Below are 19827 nucleotides of genomic sequence, written 5' to 3'. Positions count from 1 at the left end.
TCTCCCATGTGAGAGGCTGTCTTTAACCACTACGCCACGAAGCTGTGTGCAGCTGTAGTGTCGGTTTACTTCTGCATTGTCAAACCAATTAGTCAAAACCCCATGAACCTTGAATCTAGTTCTCTACATTGGCTAACATCCAAACCAGCAACAGGTTAAACAGGGTCTCTACGCTACATTCAGCACATTAAATTAGAAATAGTTTACTGTAGATGACTAACGTTTCTAAATAAGTTTACTTCCAACACAAATAGCATCATTTTCCTTTAATTTGTGAATGACATTGATACAATAACTATAAATATACAGCTCTGGAGAAAATTAAGACCACTGCACCTTTTTCTTTCCTTTCCAGAAGTATTCAATTAGCATGGGTTTCTTAATTTTAACCCTTCTGTTCCTCACTCAAAACCTTCCTTATCGACTTTTTTGGAAAGGAAAGAAAAAGTGGTCTCTTAGTGCAGTGGTCTCTTATTTTTTTCCGGAGTTGTAGGTGACAACAACTGACTTTATCATCAAGTGAAAGGACGAAAGAATCACGGAAACCCTCCTATTTTACTGCACAAGGAGTTTTGCTTTGTATTAGCCTAAAAAGGATGCCCAAATGTGTACTTCAAAACTCAACGAGAAATAGTCGCAAAATAACCGTAAACAGTTTTATTTTGGTCTTCCTATAACATAGCTACTGTAGGTTGTAGCCAGCAAAATGTTTGCCTATCCTGACCCAAAAAGTATGCACAGATGCATACTTTGAAAATGCACCAGATATAGTCGCAATATATTCTTAAACAATGTTATTATTATATTATAATATTTATTATTATCTGGTCACCCACATGGCTGTCTGTTTCTCTAACCACTATGCTATTTAAAAAGGGGTAGTCAGTCAATCAGTCAGTCAGTAAGAGACATTAGGTGTTCTTGGCCAGCTCCGCTTACGCAGTCCGGCAATAGTGCTATGGTCTTCTCAGTCACCAGACCTCAACATAGTTGAACACCAGTGGGAGATTGTGACTGATGTGTTAGACAGCACTCTCCACCACGATCATAAAAACACCAAATTAGGGAATATCTTTTGGAAGAATCGTGTTCCATCCCTCGAGTGGATTTCTGGAGACTCGTAGAATCTATGACAAGATACATTGAAATTGTTCTGTCGGCTGTGGCCCAAAACCTTACTGAGACAATTTTCCATTAATTCCATAAATTTGTTATCCATCAGTATATTTTCCTAGTGGCTGTGATCATAGGCCTAAGTGTCTAATGTTGGTATGTTTTCACAAAAGTATTTATCATCACAGACATAATCATTGATTACTTTTTTCACTGTTTCTTTAATCAACTATAAAGCATTACTATTCAGAGACAATGGTACAGACTATGTACAACAATCTGACAAAAAAGAAATACCAGTCAAAGAGGAGTATTGAATGGCTGAAAAGAAAGATCAAAGGTAACATTTCAATATGAACGGCACTGTCTCATCATTCATTCATGACATTTGTTGACTTTGTTTTGTTTCTTAAAATGTATTATTGAAATATGTCCTTTTTACCTCTGTAAGAAACATTTTATATTCTGATGATTAGTCTCTTCATGTCATCCACTTCACAGTCTGTGTGGTGGTAATAGGCATTTTGAAGCTATAACCATCAAAGTAATTGTTAAACCTATTTGTTGTATTCAGTTCAGTGGTTTAAGCAAATGCGATCAGTAGTTTAAATATTTTAGACAATATGTACAGGACCGTGATGAGTATTTCCACTTATCAGATGCAGGGGGAACTGAACAATCAAGACGTTCAGGTATCCAACAACCGGACCTTTAAGACTAAGGATTCTTTCAACTATGTTGAAAATAATAAGTTAACACAATGGTATTGTATGCTATATGATATACGCATTATAGTGGGAAAAATATATTCTGGGCAATTACGTTAATATGACCAATAATCAATCAATTGTATTGATTTTGATGTTTGCCTTGGATCATTGTCCTGCTGGAAGATCCAACCACGGCCCAGTTTAACCAAGATCCAACCACGGCCCAGTTTAACCAAGATCCAACCACGGCCCAGTTTAACCAAGATCCAACCACGGCCCAGTTTAACCAAGATCCAACCACGGCCCAGAGGCAGTCAGGCTTTGATTTAATATCTGCTGGTACTTGGAGTCCATAATCCTTTTGTATTTTATTATTTTATATAATTGTTACTTTGAATAAGCATAATTTTGATGGAAGCACCGGAGGCCTTTAGGACACCTAACTGGTACCTGTTAACTTTACATTTTGTACCAAATGTGTCAGATATTTCCTGCAGCAATCATGATTGAACACTGTCCCATACCCACACCACCACTCTTATATACTGTACATACACTCTGGATTATTCACATTTTAACAGTATCAAATCATTGTTAAGTCACCCTTAGCGTAAGCTAAGGAGCTACAGAATGTTCTGCATGGTTTTAAGTAAAAATTAACTCATCAATTACACCGCTTCACATTTAGCCTAGGGATACAGTCTTAAAGCATGCTGAAATACTAAACATTAGATGAAATACTGTGTTGAATTGAGAGGTGGTGCTTAGTGTAGGGGAAGGCATTACAACTCAAAACTTTGAACACTATGTTTCTTCACACATGAAGTAATAAAATTAATCTTAGTATGAGAGTAAAACTGCAGATTTTTGTAAAGAAATAAGCACTGTCTCCTGTTTAAATGTTCTAAATGTTTGTTGTTATACATCAAGGAAATTATGGAAATAATCTCATACTACTTAGCAACACACACAGACAATTTAAGCATCAAGTACAATGAATGTGTGAGTTACAGAATACAAACTCCCCATCATCATAATAGACATGCTTTAGTTAAAAGTCATTAGGCAAAACCAGTGGGGGCCGATAAAAGCCTGACAGAAAACCTGCTGAAATATCCAAAGGAGGAGAGAGAAAGGAAAGTGATATGAAGTGCTCTCTGATGGCAGGAGAGCTGGGCATCACAGTGTACATTTGAGTGTGTTCTCTTCGAGGCAGAATCAAGCTATTACAACTAGGTAGGGGTGAGAATGGAAAGGGTGGGGTGAGTTTAAACAGGACAGAGAGGACGAGGAGAAAAAGACAGAAAAGAGAAGGAGAAAAAGAGAGAAAGCCAGAGAGAGGAACAAGAGAGCTTTAATCTACTGAGAGTCAAAGAGTCAAAGAGAAGTACATGAGAGATGTGAACAGCACAGCTGAAAAGTAGCAAACCAGAGAGAGACAATAATGAGACATTTTGAGCAAGAGATTCAGATACCAGAAAGACCAGAGACAGAAAGTTGTGAGCTATAGAGGCTCAGAGAGGAAACCCAGACACAATAGGAACAAGAAACAATAGGAACTGAAGACACTGGGAGCCAAAAATACTTTGAACCAAAGACACTGGGAGTCAAAGACACTGGGAGCCAAAGACACTAGGAATCAAAGACACTGGGAGCCAAAGACACTAGGAATCAAAGACACTGGGAGCCAAAGACACTAGGAATCAAAGACACTGGGAGCCAAAGACACTAGGAATCAAAGACACTGGGAGCCAAAGACACTAGGAATCAAAGACATTAGGAACCAAAGAAACTAGGAGCCAAAAATACTAGGAACCAAAGACACTGGGAGTCAAAGACACTGGGAACCAAAAATACAAGGAACCAAAGACACTGGGAGCCAAAAATACTAGGAACCAAAGACACTGGGAGTCAAAGACACTGGGAGTCAAAGACACTAGGAATCAAAGACACTAGGAATCAAAGACACTGGGAGTCAAAGACACTAGGAATCAAAGACACTGGGAGCCAAAGAAACTAGGAACCAAAGATACTGGGAGCCAAAAAACTAGGAACCAAAAATACTAGGAACCAAAGACACTATGAATCAAAGACATTAGGAACCAAAGACACGGGGAGCCAAAGAAACTAGGAACCAAAAATACTAGGAACCAAAGACACTAGGAATTAAAGACATTAGGAATCAAAGTGCTGAGAGCTCGGCGAAGCAGTGGAGGGTGAATGAAAAAAGAGGAGAGAACTGTAAGAAAGTAATGGAAAGGCTGAGAGATAATTAAAATGAGCTGTGAGTTATGGAGACGCTGAGAGAAAGAGAGAACACAGAAGTGCAAGAGCAATGGAGAGCCAGAGAAAAATAAACAATTAATACTGATGAACTACAGATGCCATATCTTAATTTGAGCCAGTTAAATAAACACTATTCCAATTAATCCCCAAACAAAAGGACAGGGGAAGTGTTATGTGGATTAGAATTTTTTAGGGGTTGAGATGTTTTTGTTTAGGTCAAAACAGATGTTTTTGAGATGTTTTTGTTTAGGTCAAAACAGGTGTGGAATTTGTCTTGGAACTTGAATACATGTTAAATTGGTTGCTGTGCCAAAACATATCTGCAACAGTAAGATTAGAGCATTTCAATGCAGCATCTGCATGTAGCCAGAGAATATGACCAGGAGATGTATGAGAAATGCAGAGCCCTAGGAGATGCAGAGAGCTACAAAGAAAGAAACTGGAATATTCAGCTATGGAGAAGCAAAGACAAACGTTTCAGACATGCAGCCCAATGAGAATTATATCTTTTCACAAATGTCTTGACCAACCATATAAAAACTTTTCACATCAAATCTTTGTTGGTGCTGATCTGATTAGTCAAAAAAACTATTTGTGGACAAAGTGTGTAAACACAGCTGATGACACCAGAGAGAGTGCTGAGGTGAGCAGCCAGAGCGGATGTAAATGTACCTGGAATACTCTGCCTCCTGGTGGTCAGGGGATTTTCTGTGCCTTGAGAGTCCTTGTTCCCTTTAGAGTAAGGACCATCATCTGGAAGGAAGGGGACAGAAAACAGGGCTCAAATCACACCCCATTCCCTATATAGTAAACTAATGAGTTGTTTGGGAAGTTACTCTTGGTCTGGTCTTACTTAAGAATAAAGGTTAAACATGTAAACTGTGTGGGAACCTTTATGAGTTATTTGAGCAAAACTTTGAAATGGTCCTTCAAAAATGCCTCACCTCAAGAAACAGATTTCAGTTTTAGAAGCCCCATAAAAACTCAATTTTGAAAGTTTACTTTTTACTGTGCAGTAAATTCAGCTGCTGACAACAACAGTTCGTTTCAGTCATGGTCAGCATAGAAGTGAAAAGACAGCGTTCTGGTGGGTAGACTGATATTGAAGAGTGAACTGTGGTAAGGCCAGGATGAGTTGCCACCAGTGAGTCTGGCATTGTGCAACAGGGGCCAGTTTCTCCAGGGGTTAAAGATCAGACAATGACATAAAGTGCTGCTTGGAAGTATCTGAACCCTATGGAGATTCATTATTTTTGTAGATTGTATTAAAACACACTTTTTTCTAAACCCCAGTTTGTAATAAAGACATTGCAAATATCGGACACAAACAAAAACCTCACAGTGGACTGGTGCTCAAATCTTTTTGAGATGGTTGTACAACCTTCTCAGGCACTCACACCTGATGTCCTCTGAGATATATGTTTCTTATTTCTATTTACCAGAGTCCTGCACAAACACTTTCCTAAAGATCCCTCCTTTGATTGGTTCCTTTGGTACCCAATTATTCACCCACCTGATTCTACTTACCTACTTGATTTAACCAATGCAACTTGGGGTTCACTTATTTTTGTACATACACAAGTTACTTTTTCACTACATGCATTATTTCGTCTATGGAATTGGCAAATATAAACCTGTTACACATCAGATAAAAAAATACTAGTTCAGATTAAATAAAGATTTCATGGTTAACATTAAAAAACAGTAATTGCACATCTTTTCAGACAGCAACGTATGTTTCAAGAGAATTCAAGATCCATAAACTCATAGATTACAAGTTGTTGTGCTTGTCCCAGGCACAGGATGGGGCTTCTAACTGGACTTCTCTATTTGAATTAGGTTAGGTAGACTGCATTCAGGCCTGGTATACCCAATCTGTAAGCATTAGTAGTTGGGAATGATTTGGCTTGATGGAATGCATAGTGAACTGAAAAAGTGAAGTCTTTGAAAATACTGACATCTTTGGAAAATCACTAAAGAATAAAAAAAACACATTTGCAGCATGAACTTCTTGCCTCCAGCTGAATTCTTATACAGGTATGTATGGAAATTATCAAATCATTGCTAGAATAACATAATACACATGACACAAGACAAGGTGCAGGAATAAATATTTCACAGTATGAAGAAGGCTTGTCTTGGTGATCAGACCTTTTAACAGTTCCCCTCTTCACAGATATTTCAGGACACCCAACAATAATAATGAAGAATCTAACATTATCTAAAATAGAGCCCTTAAAAGTGTTCAATGTCTATAGTACAGTGAAATATGTATATAGAAATATACATAATGGAAAGGTTTCTAGTAAACATACAGGGCTTTGTCCGAGAAATGTTTACAACATTTAAACCTACCAGTAAGCCTTTGTGTTTTTCATTCATAACAATGATTTTAAAATGTTTTTAAGCATTTATAATGTTATTCCTTCACTCGTCAATGTACTGTGCAATCTGTAGTTGGTCAGTGACCCCGGTGGTGGTTTAGGGTGACAAGGTGTGGGCAGTTGACATCTCGGCACCTCTTTTTCCTGCTGGCTGCCTCCGGAAGGTTCCAGCTCTCCCTGGGGGTGTTGGTGTGATTCTTGATGCAGCAGGTAGGGGTGCTCACACCACCTTGGTATCCAAGACCACTATGCAACCGTGCGCTTGAGGTAAAAAGCAGCATTTGTATTTTTTGAACAAGGTAGCATCTTCTGAGTTTCGTAACCGTAAGCTCTTAATTTTCAAAGACAGAGCAGTGGAGCTTTTGGGCCAGAATTGGAAGTGTTTACTTTGCCCACCCCTGTTCTAGGCCCATCATGCCTTCAAAATACTATCAACCCCATTGAATTGATTATACTTTACACAATTTAAACAGTTTGGGATCTTCGTCTCTCACATCATCTCTGTGATGGTAAATGTTCTAAACTGCAACCCCGGACAAACCATCCAACCCAAACACAAAATCCAACTCAGACATAATCTTCAACCCAAACACAACATCCAACCCAGACATAACCTCCAACCCAACCCAAAAACACTATCCAACGCCGACATAACCTCTAACCCGAGCACACTATCCAACCCCGACATAACCTCCAACCTGGGCACAGCATCCAACCCAAACACAACATCCAACCTCGACATAACCTCCAACCTGGGCACCATCCAACCCAAACACACCATCCAAACCAGGCACACCATCCAACCCCGACATAACCTCCAACCTGGGCACACCATCCAACCCAAACACAACATCCAACCTCAACATAACCTCCAACCTGGGCACCATCCAACCTGGGCACCATCCAACCCAGACACACCATCCAACCCAAACACACCATCCAACCCAGGCACACCATCCAACCTGGACACACCATCCAACCCAGACATAACCTCCAACCCGGGCACACCATCCAACCCAAACACAACATCCAACCAATACATAACCTCCAACCTGGGCACACCATCCAACCCAGACAGAACCTCCAACCTGGACACACCATCCAACCCAGACATAACCTCCAACCTGGACACACCATCCAACCCAGACATAACCTCCAACCTGGACACACCATCCAACCCAGACATAACCTCCAACCTGGACACACCATCCAACCCAGACATAACCTCCAACCTGGACACACCATCCAACCCAGACATAACCTCCAACCTGGACACACCATCCAACCCAGGCACACCATCCAACCTCATCATCTGTATCGGTGTTGGGAAGTGAACTGTCACATTCCCTCATCTGAATCAGTGTTGGGAAGTGAAGTGTCACATTAGAATACATTATTTGGAGCGCAGTGAACAGGAGTTTTCATTATTTATGTAATGCCGCAGTATTCATTTCCCTTTAACTGGATCCATGAATTAATACTGTCTATCTGAGCTTCTGTGCGGCCTACCATCAATACCATAACTGTACCTGATGTTGAGTTAATTTCACCTTCTATTAGATAAATCTACACACACAAACTCAGAGAAACACTTATCCGGTAAGGTATATTTCAATTCCACTGTCAATTTTCTCCACTCTTTCTTGTCCACATTGCTGAGCACTTTGGTTATTCCACATATTTCCTACCTTTTTTTACACAGACAGATCTCCCATTTGACTGGCAGTTATACCTGCATGCAACTTAGATGAGTGTATAAGGTGGGTGTGTCTGCTAACACCCTAGTGCCAGAGGACCTGCCAGTGCATTCATTTTGACCCAAATGCTGCCCTATTCCTTTTTTAGCACCTGTGATGCTGCCTCAGGAGGTGATATAAAGGTCCTGTGATGCTGCCTCAGGAGGTGAGATAAAGGTCCTGTGATCCTGCTCAGGAGGTGATATAAATGTCCTGTGATGCTACTTCAGGATGTGAGATAAAGGTCCTGTGATGCTGCTTCAGGAGGTGATATAAATGTCCTGTGATGCTACTTCAGGATGTGAGATAAAGGTCCTGTGATGCTGCTTCAGGAGGTGAGATAAAGGTCATGCGATGCTGCTTCAGGAGGTGATATAAAGATCCTGTGATGCTGCCTCAGGAGGTGATATAAAGGTCCTGTGATGCTGCTTCAGGAGGTGATATAGAGGTCCTGTGATTCGGCATCAGGAGGTGAGATAAAGGAAACATGAGCTGGTGCCTGGACATGCCTCTCAGGTCATGGTTGTGATTCTTTGTGTGAGTGAGTGACATCCTGCATTTCACAACTGTTTTGATGAACGCTTTTCCTGACGCAGCTTAGCTCCCAGATTACCCAGCCTGCCCCATTTCTACTCCAAGCCTAACCACCACTACAACACCCCCCCGCCCCGCTTCCAAGCCTCTCTGCCGTATCAGTCTCTGCATGCATTGATGAAACACTCGACTTTGCACAGCTTTAATCCATATACGCTGGAGGGCTTAAATTCTTCCTAGTCACCTATCAAATGAGACGATTTGGCCATGACGCTAGGCTTGTTACCTAACTTTGGAAGCTTAGCATCATCATTTTCTTTCATGCTCGTCTTAACTTTCTAGTTCTCCCAAAATCAGCTCAACATTAAGAGCATCGAAGTTGGGTTAAAACCGCAGCCGGTCAGAAGGTGCAATGCTGATACGCCGCATAATGGAATATTAGAACTATTATGTGACTTAAATTAAGAAATAGGGTTAGAGGTTTTGCTTGAAGAGAAATGTAAATGCTTTTAATGTCCCATTAGTTGTTTGTTGTTAAAACTGTCTCTGTAATTTTATAAATGTTTCTGGACTCTTACAGAGTCTGTTTGTGTTTAATGATTGTGCTTAATACCAATGCATTTAAGAGACAGTTGAGGAGTTTTTGTAGTGCGGGGTGTGTTGATTATATTAGTGTTGTTGTAGTGCAGGATGTGTTGATTATATGAGTGTTGTTGTAGTGCAGGATGTGTTGATTATATGAGTGTTGTTGTAGTGCAGGATGTGTTGATTATATGATTATTGTTGTAGTGCAGGATGTGTTGATTATATGAGTGTTGTTGTAGTGCAGGATGTGTTGATTATATGAGTGTTGTTGTAGTACGGGATGTATTGGTTATATGATTGTTTGATTAGTTGAGTGTTTTGTAGTGCAGGATGTTTTAATTATATGACTGTGGGACATGTTTAGTGGAAAATCATTTCTGATAATGTTCAATGTCAATTCTCAAACATGTTGGCGGAAAATTGAAATGCAGTAGCTACTTTAATCACACCCAATAAATTTTTAGCATCAACACCAACACAAAAGCTGAACGATTACACATACCCATGGTCTGAAATGGCACCTTATTAGCTAGAACACAGCTATGTTCTCTGGTTATGGAACTAGTTCAAAGTAGTTAACACATTGCCATCTTGACACGGCCACCTGACTTTTTTAAACTATTTTTAACTCAATAACAATGCATTTCCAGCAAATAGTTATTGGCTCTCTGCAATTAGGCATTTTCCCAACGTCTCTAAAACAGCTGCCATTAAGCGTCTGTTAAAAAAGAGAACACTAGATGCATTTATAATGAACAACTACAGACCTGTATCAAATTTCCCTTTTATAACCAAGATCATTGACAAGGTTGTCTTCAATCAGCTCAGCAATTTTGTGAACTCAACCGGTCTCCTAGAACAATTTCAGTCAGACTTGTGACCTCACCACAGTACTGAAATGACTCTGATAAAAGTTTTAAATGATATACTGCTGAATACTGATTCAGACAAAATAACAGTTCTGGTTCTATTAGATCTCAGTGCAGCGTTTGACACTTTAGATCATATAAAACATCTAGACAGGCTGGAAAATTGGTTGGACTCTCCGGGACAGTCCTTAATTGGTTCAGATTTAATTTAGATGGCTGGAGTTACTTTGTCACAATTAGCAATCATGAATCTGAAAGGGTGGCTATGACATGCGGAGTTCCACAGGGATCAGTACTTTGACCGATTCTGTTCAATCTCTATATTCTACCTCTGGGCCAAATTCTACAGAACAACAACATTAACTACCACAGCTATGCCCATGATACTCAAATATATATGGCTCTCAAACCGTATGACAACAGCTCAATAGACTCTCTGTGTCACTGTATAGACCACATAAATACCTGGATGAACCAAGATTGTCTACAATTAAACCAAGATAAAACAGATATATGTTTGGCAACAAAAATAAGATAACTTGTATTAGTAATCTTATTTTGGATTCTCTGGCCCTAAAAACCAGGGACCAAGTGTGCAGTCTTCGTGTTCTCATAGACTCAGACATGTTCAACAGTCATATCAAAGCGGTCACCAAAACAGCATTCTATCATCTAAAAAATATACCCAGAATCAAGGGTTTGCTGTCCCAAAAAGACCAAGAGAAGCTCATCCATGCTTTTGTCTCCAGTAGGTTTGACTACTGTAATGGCCTCTTAACTGGACTCCCCAAAAAGACTGTAAAACAGCTGCAGCGCATTCAGAATGCTGCTGCTAGAATGTTAACTTGGACGAAGAGGACAGAGCACATCACTCCGGTTCTTAAATCTTTGCACTGGCTTCCAGTCAGTTACAGAATAAATGGTGCTTTTAGTTCATAAATCACTGAATGGTTTAGGCCCCAAATACATTTCTGATATGTTTGAAGAGTATAAACTGAGCAAGGCTCTTAGATCCATGAACTCAGGTCAGCTAGAAAAGCCCAGAGTCCAAACTAAACATGGCAAAGCTGCGTTTAGCAGTTATGCTGCACACAACTGGAATAAACTACCGGAATATCTTAGATATGCCCAAAACATTAGGTTTGAAAACTTCTCTGCCTTAAATGTGGTTGAGATTAGTTTGCAGGATACTGAATGACAGATCAATCCCTGTCTTCAGTCATATAAAATGCTTCCAATTTTCTATGGTCAGATATTTTTTACAGTAACAAAATGTTGTTTTTCCATTAGAGTTAAACTTTTACACTTAAAAAGTATTTCAATCATTTTGAAACATATTCCCCTACTTGTCAAAAATAAAACAAATAAAACATAATACATTTCTAAAGTTTACATATTATATTACAATTTTTACCGTATACCATCCATGACTTTGTATCCATAACAACCACAAAACTACATACAACTGTTGTTATTACTGACGGAAAGATGTGCCCCAGAACTTTCTATAACTAATGAGCATTACTCAGCATGAACTAAGGTTTGGATCACTGCTACCACAGTCTCAAGATTCCATTATCAATTTAAGTCGGTCAGAGTACTTGCTCAGTCTGCTTCTCTTGTTGGTTGTCTTAGCATGCAGTTGCTAAGACACCCACCACACCAGCCTTCACCCGATTTGTTCTGAGTTTCCTTCTGTGGAGCGCCTGGTACTGCATACCTTGTTCATTGCCTATAAATATTGTTATTAATAATATAACATAATTAATGCTGGTATTAGCAGTATTATATACATGATCATGTGATGGCAGTGACTTTCCCCAAAGGAACAAAATATTGTATGTTGCATTCTTTTTCTAATAAATATTCAAACGAATCAGTGGCTTCCCTGTCTTAAATATAATGTGTGCATATGAGTTGTGTATATTAAATGCATTACATTTACACAACATATAGCAAACCGATTTACAGCTTCTGTACAACATATCTGCTAAAGAGCGGATCAGATTCCTGTTTTGACCTGGCTCCCCCAGGTCTGTCTGTAGTGGCTGCTCCGTGTTGGAAGGTATGTGTTAAGTACGTGGTGCTCCAGGAAGGAGTGCCTGGGGTGAAGCCTGCTTGGTACCAAGGGCAAACTGGGGGCCTCAAGGTGACACCGTTTGTTTAAACAGAAGCTGACATAACCTGCCAAAGACACTGTAATGACTATTTTGTCTTGAGTTTGTCCTTTGTGACCTTGGTGTTGACTGGGGGAATCATTGACGCTTGTTTGTTTCAATAAACCAAAAAAGTATTCAAGAGAGTAAAGTTGAAAAATATATGGTCCTTTATTATTACAACAGACCCTTTATCTGGTAAATAAATTATAAGGCAGACTGAATAATTTTAAACTATAGAACACAAAGAAAAGGAGCAGCGGTTTTTGCAACAGTTTGTTACAAGGTCAGAAAACTGTGTGCTCCCAGTCAGCCACGCCTCCACTCCTGTCACCTTCATATTTAATGCCTTTTGACCTGTAAAGGGTACAACTTAAGAATAGGGCAAACATTATAATAAATTATTAATCAAAAGAGATGGTTACAGAATGGCTCCTACAGACAGAAAACAGTGGGGAGAACAAGTATTTGATACACTGCCGATTTTGCAGGTTTTCCCACTTACAAAGCATGTAGAAGTCTGTAATTTTTTATCATAGGTACTCTTCAACTGTGAGTGACGGAATCTAAAACAAAAATCCACAAAATCACATTGTGTGATTTTTATGTAATTAATTTGCATTTTATTGCATGACATAAGTATTTGATATATCAGAAAAGCAGAACTTAATATTTGGTACAAAAACCTTTGTTTGCAGTTATAGAGATCATACATTTCCTGTAGTTCTTGACCAGGTTTGCACACACTGCAGCAGGGATTTTGACCCACTCCTCCATACAGACCTTCTCCAGATCCTTCAGGTTTTGGGGCTGTCGCTGGGCAATACAGACTTTTAGCTCCCGCCAAAGATTTTCTATTGGGTTCAGGTCTGGAGTCTGGCTAGGCCACTCCAGGACCTTGAGATGCTTCTTATGGACCACTCCTTAGTTGCCCTGGCTGTGTGTTTCGGGTCATTGTCATGCTGGAAGAACCAGCCACGACCCATCTTCAATGCTCTTACTGAGGGAAGTAGGGTGTTGGCCAAGATCTCGCGATACAAGGCCTCATCCATCCTCCCCTCAATACGGTGCAGTCGTCCTGTCCCCTTTGCAGAAAAGCATCCCCAAAGAATGATCAATCAATCAAATGTATTTATAAAGTTGTCACAAAGTTGTCACAAAGTGCTTTACAGAGACACCAGGCCTTAAACCCAAAGGAGCAAATCAACAGTAGTGTTGCATTTCAGTGGCTAGGAAAAACTCCCTAAGAAGGTTGAATTTTAGGAAGAAACCTAGAGAGGACCCAGGCTCAGAGGGGTGACCAGTCCTTTTCTGGCTGTGCCGGGTGAGATATTAAGAATTGGAATAATAAATAAATTTCTCTGGGCTAAATCCAGAGTCTATTTGATTTTAGACTAGGTCAGAAGTATGACCAGGTGGACAAGGACAGGGACAGCAACGGGCCCCCCAAACCAGGTAATCCGCAGGTGTGGACCAGGACCTCATCTCCTCCTAAAATGTAAAACTGGATGAGACTGAGAAAAGTTAGAAGTGCATTCCTCATATCCCCCAGCACAATAATATAGCAGCGTAACACCTTGGAACTGAGACGGGGGCGTCCGGTGACACTGTGGCCCCCCCCCCCCGGGTAGGGCCCAACAGGCAGGAAATCAATCCAACCACATTGTCAGGCATCAACCAAAGGGACACCCACCAACCGCAACCCCCCTGAATGAGGGCCGAGTATTGCCAGCAGCGTACAGCCCAATTGCATAAGTGTGAAACAGAGAGTCAACAACAAGCAAGTGACTCTTCCCCCGAAAGGCATTGGAGGGAGGGCATCCCAGTGGCGACGAGAGCCCACCTGGCAAGACAGCAAGGGTGGACAGTATCAAGCCTACTGGTCATCTTCACGCCCCTGGGCCAGGCTACACCTAATTATAAACCGTGCTGTAGAGATGAGGTTTTAGAAGGCACTTGAAAGTTTGCACTGAGTTTGCATTTCTAACCTTAATTGGCAGATCATTCCACAGTAGTGGAGCTCTATGAGAAAAGGCCCTGCCGCCAGCTGTTTGTTTAGAAATTCTAGGTACAATTAAAAGGCCTGCATCTTGCGAACATAGGTTACGTGTAGGTATGTATGGCTGGATCATTTCAGCAAGGTAAGTAGGAGCAAGTCCGTGTATTGATTTATAGGTTAATAGTAAAACCTTAAAATCAGCCCTAACCATAACAGGCAGCCAGTGTAAGGACGCTAGGACAGGAGTAATGTGTAAAAAAATTGTTCTAGTTAGGATTCTAGCAGCCATGTGCAGCACTAATTGAAGTTTATTTATTAATTTGTCTGGATAACCAGAGAGAAGAGCCTTGCAGTAATCTAGTCTAGAAGTAACGAAAGCATGGATACATTTTTCTGCATCAGTTTTTGATAGAAGGTTTCACATTTTTGCTATGTTTCGAAGATGAAAATAAGCAAGTCTTGAGACATATTTTCTATGTTCTTCAAAGGAGAGGTCAGGGTCAAGGGTAACGCCAAGGTTTTTTACAGTTTTTTGGGATACGACCATGCAGCCGTCGAGGTTCACAGTGAGATCTGCTAACAACGCTCTTTGTTTTTTGGGTCCTAAAACGAGCATTTCTGTTTTATTTGAGTTTAAGAGCAAGAAATTCTCTGTCATCCACTTCCTAATATCTGAAATGCATGCGTCCAAAGTAGCTAATTTAGGGGCTTCTCCATGCTTCATTGAAATATATAACTGTGTGTCATCAGCGTAACAGTGAAAGTTTACATTGTGATTTCGGATTACATCGCCAAGAGGGAGCATATATAGTGAGAACAATAATGGTCCCAGAACCGAGCCTTGAGGAACACCAAAGCACACCTTTGACTTGTCAGAGGATATGCCATCCACACTAACAAACTGATATCTTTCCGATAAATAAGATTTAAACCAGGCTAGAACATGTCCACGTAGCCCAATATGGGTTTCCAGTCTCTCTAAGAGAAGGGAGTGATCAATAGTGTCAAAAGCAGCACTAAGATGAAGAAGCAACAGGACGGATGAGGAACCATTGTCCGAGGCAATTAGAAGGTCATTTGTTACCTTCACGAGTGCAGTCTCAGTACTATGATGGGATCTGAAACCGGACTGGAGTATTTCATAAATGTTATTTGTCTTTAGGAAGGCATTCAGTTGTTGGGAAAAACCAATTTTTCTAAGATTTTTGGGAGGAACGGGAGGTTCGATATTGGCCTATAATTGTTTAATATGATTTTTTTAGAAGAGGCTTAATTTCCGCTATTTTTAGTGAGTTTGGTACACATCCGGAGGAAAGGGAGCAATTTATTATCTTCAGCATTGGCTGACCTAGCACAGGAAATAGCTCCTTAAGTAATTTTGTTGGAATCGGGTCTAGCTGAGAGTGGGTTTAGAACTCATTACAAATTTTGTAAATGTGTCGAGCGATACGGTATCAAAGTGTCCCCATTGACACCTGGTCAGGGAGGTTCAGGACATTTTTAGGACAACTGAGATTTTGAGGACCATAACTATTTAAGGAGGAGTCAGTTATTTGTTTTCTAATGGTGATGATCTTTTCATCAAAGTAGTTCATGTATTCATTACAACTAAAGTGAAGACCCACTTCACTTGCTAAGCTTTGCTTTTTTGTTAACTTTGCAACTGTATCAAAGAGAAATTTTTGATTGTTTTTGTTCACCTCAATCAGGTTGGAGAAATAAATTGATCGAGCAGACGTGAGTTATTTTCGGTATTGTAGTATACTGTCTATCCAGGCTAGTCTAAATACTTCCAACTTGGTGGAGCGCCACTTTCCCTCCAATTTTCTGGAGGCTTGCTTAAGTGCTCTAGTATTGTCTGTGTACCAGGGAGCAAGTTTCTTGTTGTGTATTTCTTTAGTTCTTAGTGGTGCAACTGTGTCTAATGTATTTCGCAGTATTGAGTTTAGGTCCTCGATTTGATCGTTTACAGATTTATTTACTCTGTCGTTAATGAGCGAACTAGTAAGAATATCAAGGAATTTATTGGTAGTCTGAGAATTTATAGTACGGCTTTTGAAACTCATTGTTTGCGGAGCAAGTGGATTTCTTGTTTTAACGGTAAATTTAGTAAGACAGTGATCCAATAATCCAGGATTTTGGGGGGAAATTATTAGATCTACAATATCTATTTCTCATGACAGGACTAAATCTAAGGTGTGATTGTGGCAATGTGTTTCCACTTCCATGTTTCACGGTTGGGATGGTGTTCTTGGGTTTATACTCATGCTTGCCTATTGTCCTGTAACCCATCCCAGCCTTGTGCAGGTCTACAATTGTATCCCTGATGTCCTTACACAGCACTCTGGTCTTGGCCATTGTGGAGAGGTTGGAGTCTGTTTGATTGAGTGTGTGGACAGGTGACTTTTATACAAGTAACAAGTTCAAACAGGTGCAGTTAATACAGGTAATGAGTGGAGAACAGGAGGGCTTCTTAAAAAAAAAAAACAGGTCTGTGAGAGCCGGAATTCTTACTGGTTGATAGGTGATCAAATACTCATGCAATAAAATGCAAATTAATTATTTAGAAGTCATACAATGTGATTTTCTGGATTTTTTTTAAGTTTCTGTCTCTCACAGTTGAAGTGTGCCTATGACAAAAGTTACAGACCTCTACATGCTTTGTAAGTAAGAAAACCTGCAAAATTGGCAGTGTATCAAATACTTGTTCTCCCCACTGTATGTGCAAGATTAACCCACTCTGAACCGTCAGTTACTCTGTCTTCCAAAGAGCTTTTATAATGACACTAATCTGTCATTAAAGCTGAATGTTTGCAGCAGCTTTGCACAGTATGTGTGTGGGTTTGTCTCTGTATGTCTGTCTGTCTGTCTGTGTGTGTGTGAGGGTCTGTGTGTGGGTCTGTGTGTGTGTGTGTGTAGGCCACAGGGGTAGGCCACTGTATTCAGGCCTGGCAGAGGTAGGCCACTGTATTCAGGCCTGGCAGGGGTAGGCCACTGTATTCAGGCCTGGCAGGGGTAGGCCACTATATTCAGGCCTGGCAGGGATAGGTCACTATATTCAGGCCTGGCAGGGGTAGGTCACTATATTCAGGCCTGGCAGGGGTAGGTCACTATATTCAGGCCTGGCAGGGATAGGTCACTTTATTCTGGCCTGGCAGGGATAGGTCACTATATTCAGGCCTGGCAGGGATATGTCACTATATTCAGGCCTGGCAGGGATAGGTCACTATATTCAGGCCTGGCAGGGATAGGTCACTATATTCAGGCCTGGCAGGGATAGGTCACTATATTCAGGCCTGGCAGGGATAGGTCACTATATTCCGGCCTGGCAGGGATAGGTCACTATATTCAGGCCTGGCAGGGATAGGTCACTATATTCAGGCCTGGCAGGGATAGGTCACTATATTCAGGCCTGGCAGGGATATGTCACTATATTCAGGCCTGGCAGGGATAGGTCACTATATTCAGGCCTGGCAGGGATAGGTCACTATATTCAGGCCTGGCAGGGATAGGTCACTATATTCAGGCCTGGCAGGGATAGGTCACTATATTCAGGCCTGGCAGGGATAGGTCACTATATTCAGGCCTGGCAGGGATAGGTCACTATATTCAGGCCTGGCAGGGATAGTTCACTATATTCAGGCCTGGCAGGGATAGGTCAGTATATTCAGGCCTGGCAGGGGTAGGCCACTATATTTACCCCAGGGTTGCAGGCCAGGCTTGTAAATTGCAAACTCACCACTCTGGACTTTCAGCAGTCACCCTGGCGTCACTCATGTATCTGCAGGACTGTTTTAGTCTTATTTAAAATAACACATGTATATTTATTATTTTCATTAAAAGCAAAGGAAAGTTTTGTAAAGCTAATCTTTACAAACCAGTCAAGGAGCTAACCCATGATAGTTCATTTTGTAACTCCTTGTGGAACTTGACACTGAAATGCAGTTTTCTGTGGAAGGCATTTGATCACAAGATATTTAACTTGTTTTGTATATCAGGTTGTTATCCAAAAATAAGAAGGAATATGATCTGAAATCACTTTATAGACCATGATATAATGTTATTCTTCACACCTGCTACATTTTAATGTTGAGAGGAGTTGATACTGAAAACATTGAAACAATGGAGACATAACAGAACGGTCAGCCCAGCTGCTCCATATAACAGATCCCATAACAATGTTAAGAAGGTAGCTTGTTTTTGGAGGAAGAAATTGACATATTATGTAGCACAATATATCTGGTTGGTAGGTAGCATGATATTAAATGGAGGGTTTGCAAATCTTCAGAAATACGGCATGTTCAAGCACAAAACTCCTCTGCTTGATAGAAAACACTACTAAGACTTCCTTACCCAAAGAAATGTAACATTGTTGACAGATTATTGTTCTTTACTAATACAGACAGAAACTGGGCTCAGCAACTGATGTCACATGTTATATTTTCAGGAGGTTGTGAGGGCTCTACCTTCGACCTGTTCCATTTCCCTTGGTGAGATGCATGACAGATCAGTGCAAGTGGAATTGTTGTGCCATCTGACATGAGACAGTGACTCAGCTGACAGTAAATACATTGAATTAGACACCCTAACCTTAACCCTAACCTTAACCCTAACCTTAACCCTAACCCTAATCTTAACCCTAACCCTAACCTTAACCTTACCATGAATGTTATTGTATCACAATACCAGGTACCTTTTATAACCAACTGTACCAATGGGTTCATCGGATACATTTCCAAGACTACTGGTTCCAGTTCTGTTCTTTCTATTCTTATTTCTATGATCTAAAAAATGCAATTAGTTGGAATCACCTCATTAAACGTCAGTCCCATTAAGTACATTTCCTGATGATGAAAGCATTTGACTAACAGAATACACCAATGCAGAAGCGCAGAATCACATGACTATTTTCATAAATGCTTTGCATTGTTTGAACAATATCAAACTCTTTAGGACATTCTCTTCCAAAGCTGTTCTATAATCTTTTATCTGATGTGATTGCACAGCAAGGACAGTAACTGCAAATAAACACGCGCACACACACACACACACATACACACACACACACACAGACACACACACACACACAATCCAGATCAACATGCTTTATTTGATGCATGTATTTTCATACTTTCTTTGTACAATAGTCCTCAGTGGGAATCATACCCATAACTCTGGCATTGCCTAGCTAGGCCTCAAAGACTACAAGACAAATAGCAAACCAATATCTGGGACAATAGTAGTGGATGTAATGTGGCATTATTGCATGAGCAATTTGGAATTTATTAAAACAGATATAAGCATATCAAGTCTTGGCGTTAATCACAATTAACCATATCTAATTCAGAATGCACCATCTTTATTTCAGAATGTATAGTCTGTAATTCAGAATGTAGCATCTGTGATTCAGAATGTACTATCTCATGTTCAGAATATACCATTCGTGAATCAGAAT

General features: G+C 40.4%; 1 protein-coding gene across 7 annotated transcripts in view; it reads right to left on the bottom strand.

Annotated features, from left to right (window-relative positions):
- The window catches only part of grip2b (glutamate receptor interacting protein 2b), a 399250-nt gene that overhangs the window by 172243 nt on the left and 207180 nt on the right, over window positions 1-19827 (bottom strand). For all 7 annotated transcript variants that reach the window (XM_034287202.1, XM_029113935.2, XM_029113936.2 and 4 more), the window contains one exon: window positions 4782-4862. In XM_034287202.1, the coding sequence (XP_034143093.1) occupies window positions 4782-4862 (81 nt within the window). The remainder of the gene's footprint in view (window positions 1-4781; window positions 4863-19827) is intronic.

This window comes from Esox lucius, chromosome 17 (assembly GCF_011004845.1).
Source record: "Esox lucius isolate fEsoLuc1 chromosome 17, fEsoLuc1.pri, whole genome shotgun sequence".
In the NCBI taxonomy this organism is placed as follows: Eukaryota; Metazoa; Chordata; class Actinopteri; order Esociformes; family Esocidae; genus Esox; species Esox lucius.
Note: the sequence above shows the minus strand (reverse complement) of the source record. Positions and strands in the feature narration are given on the sequence as shown.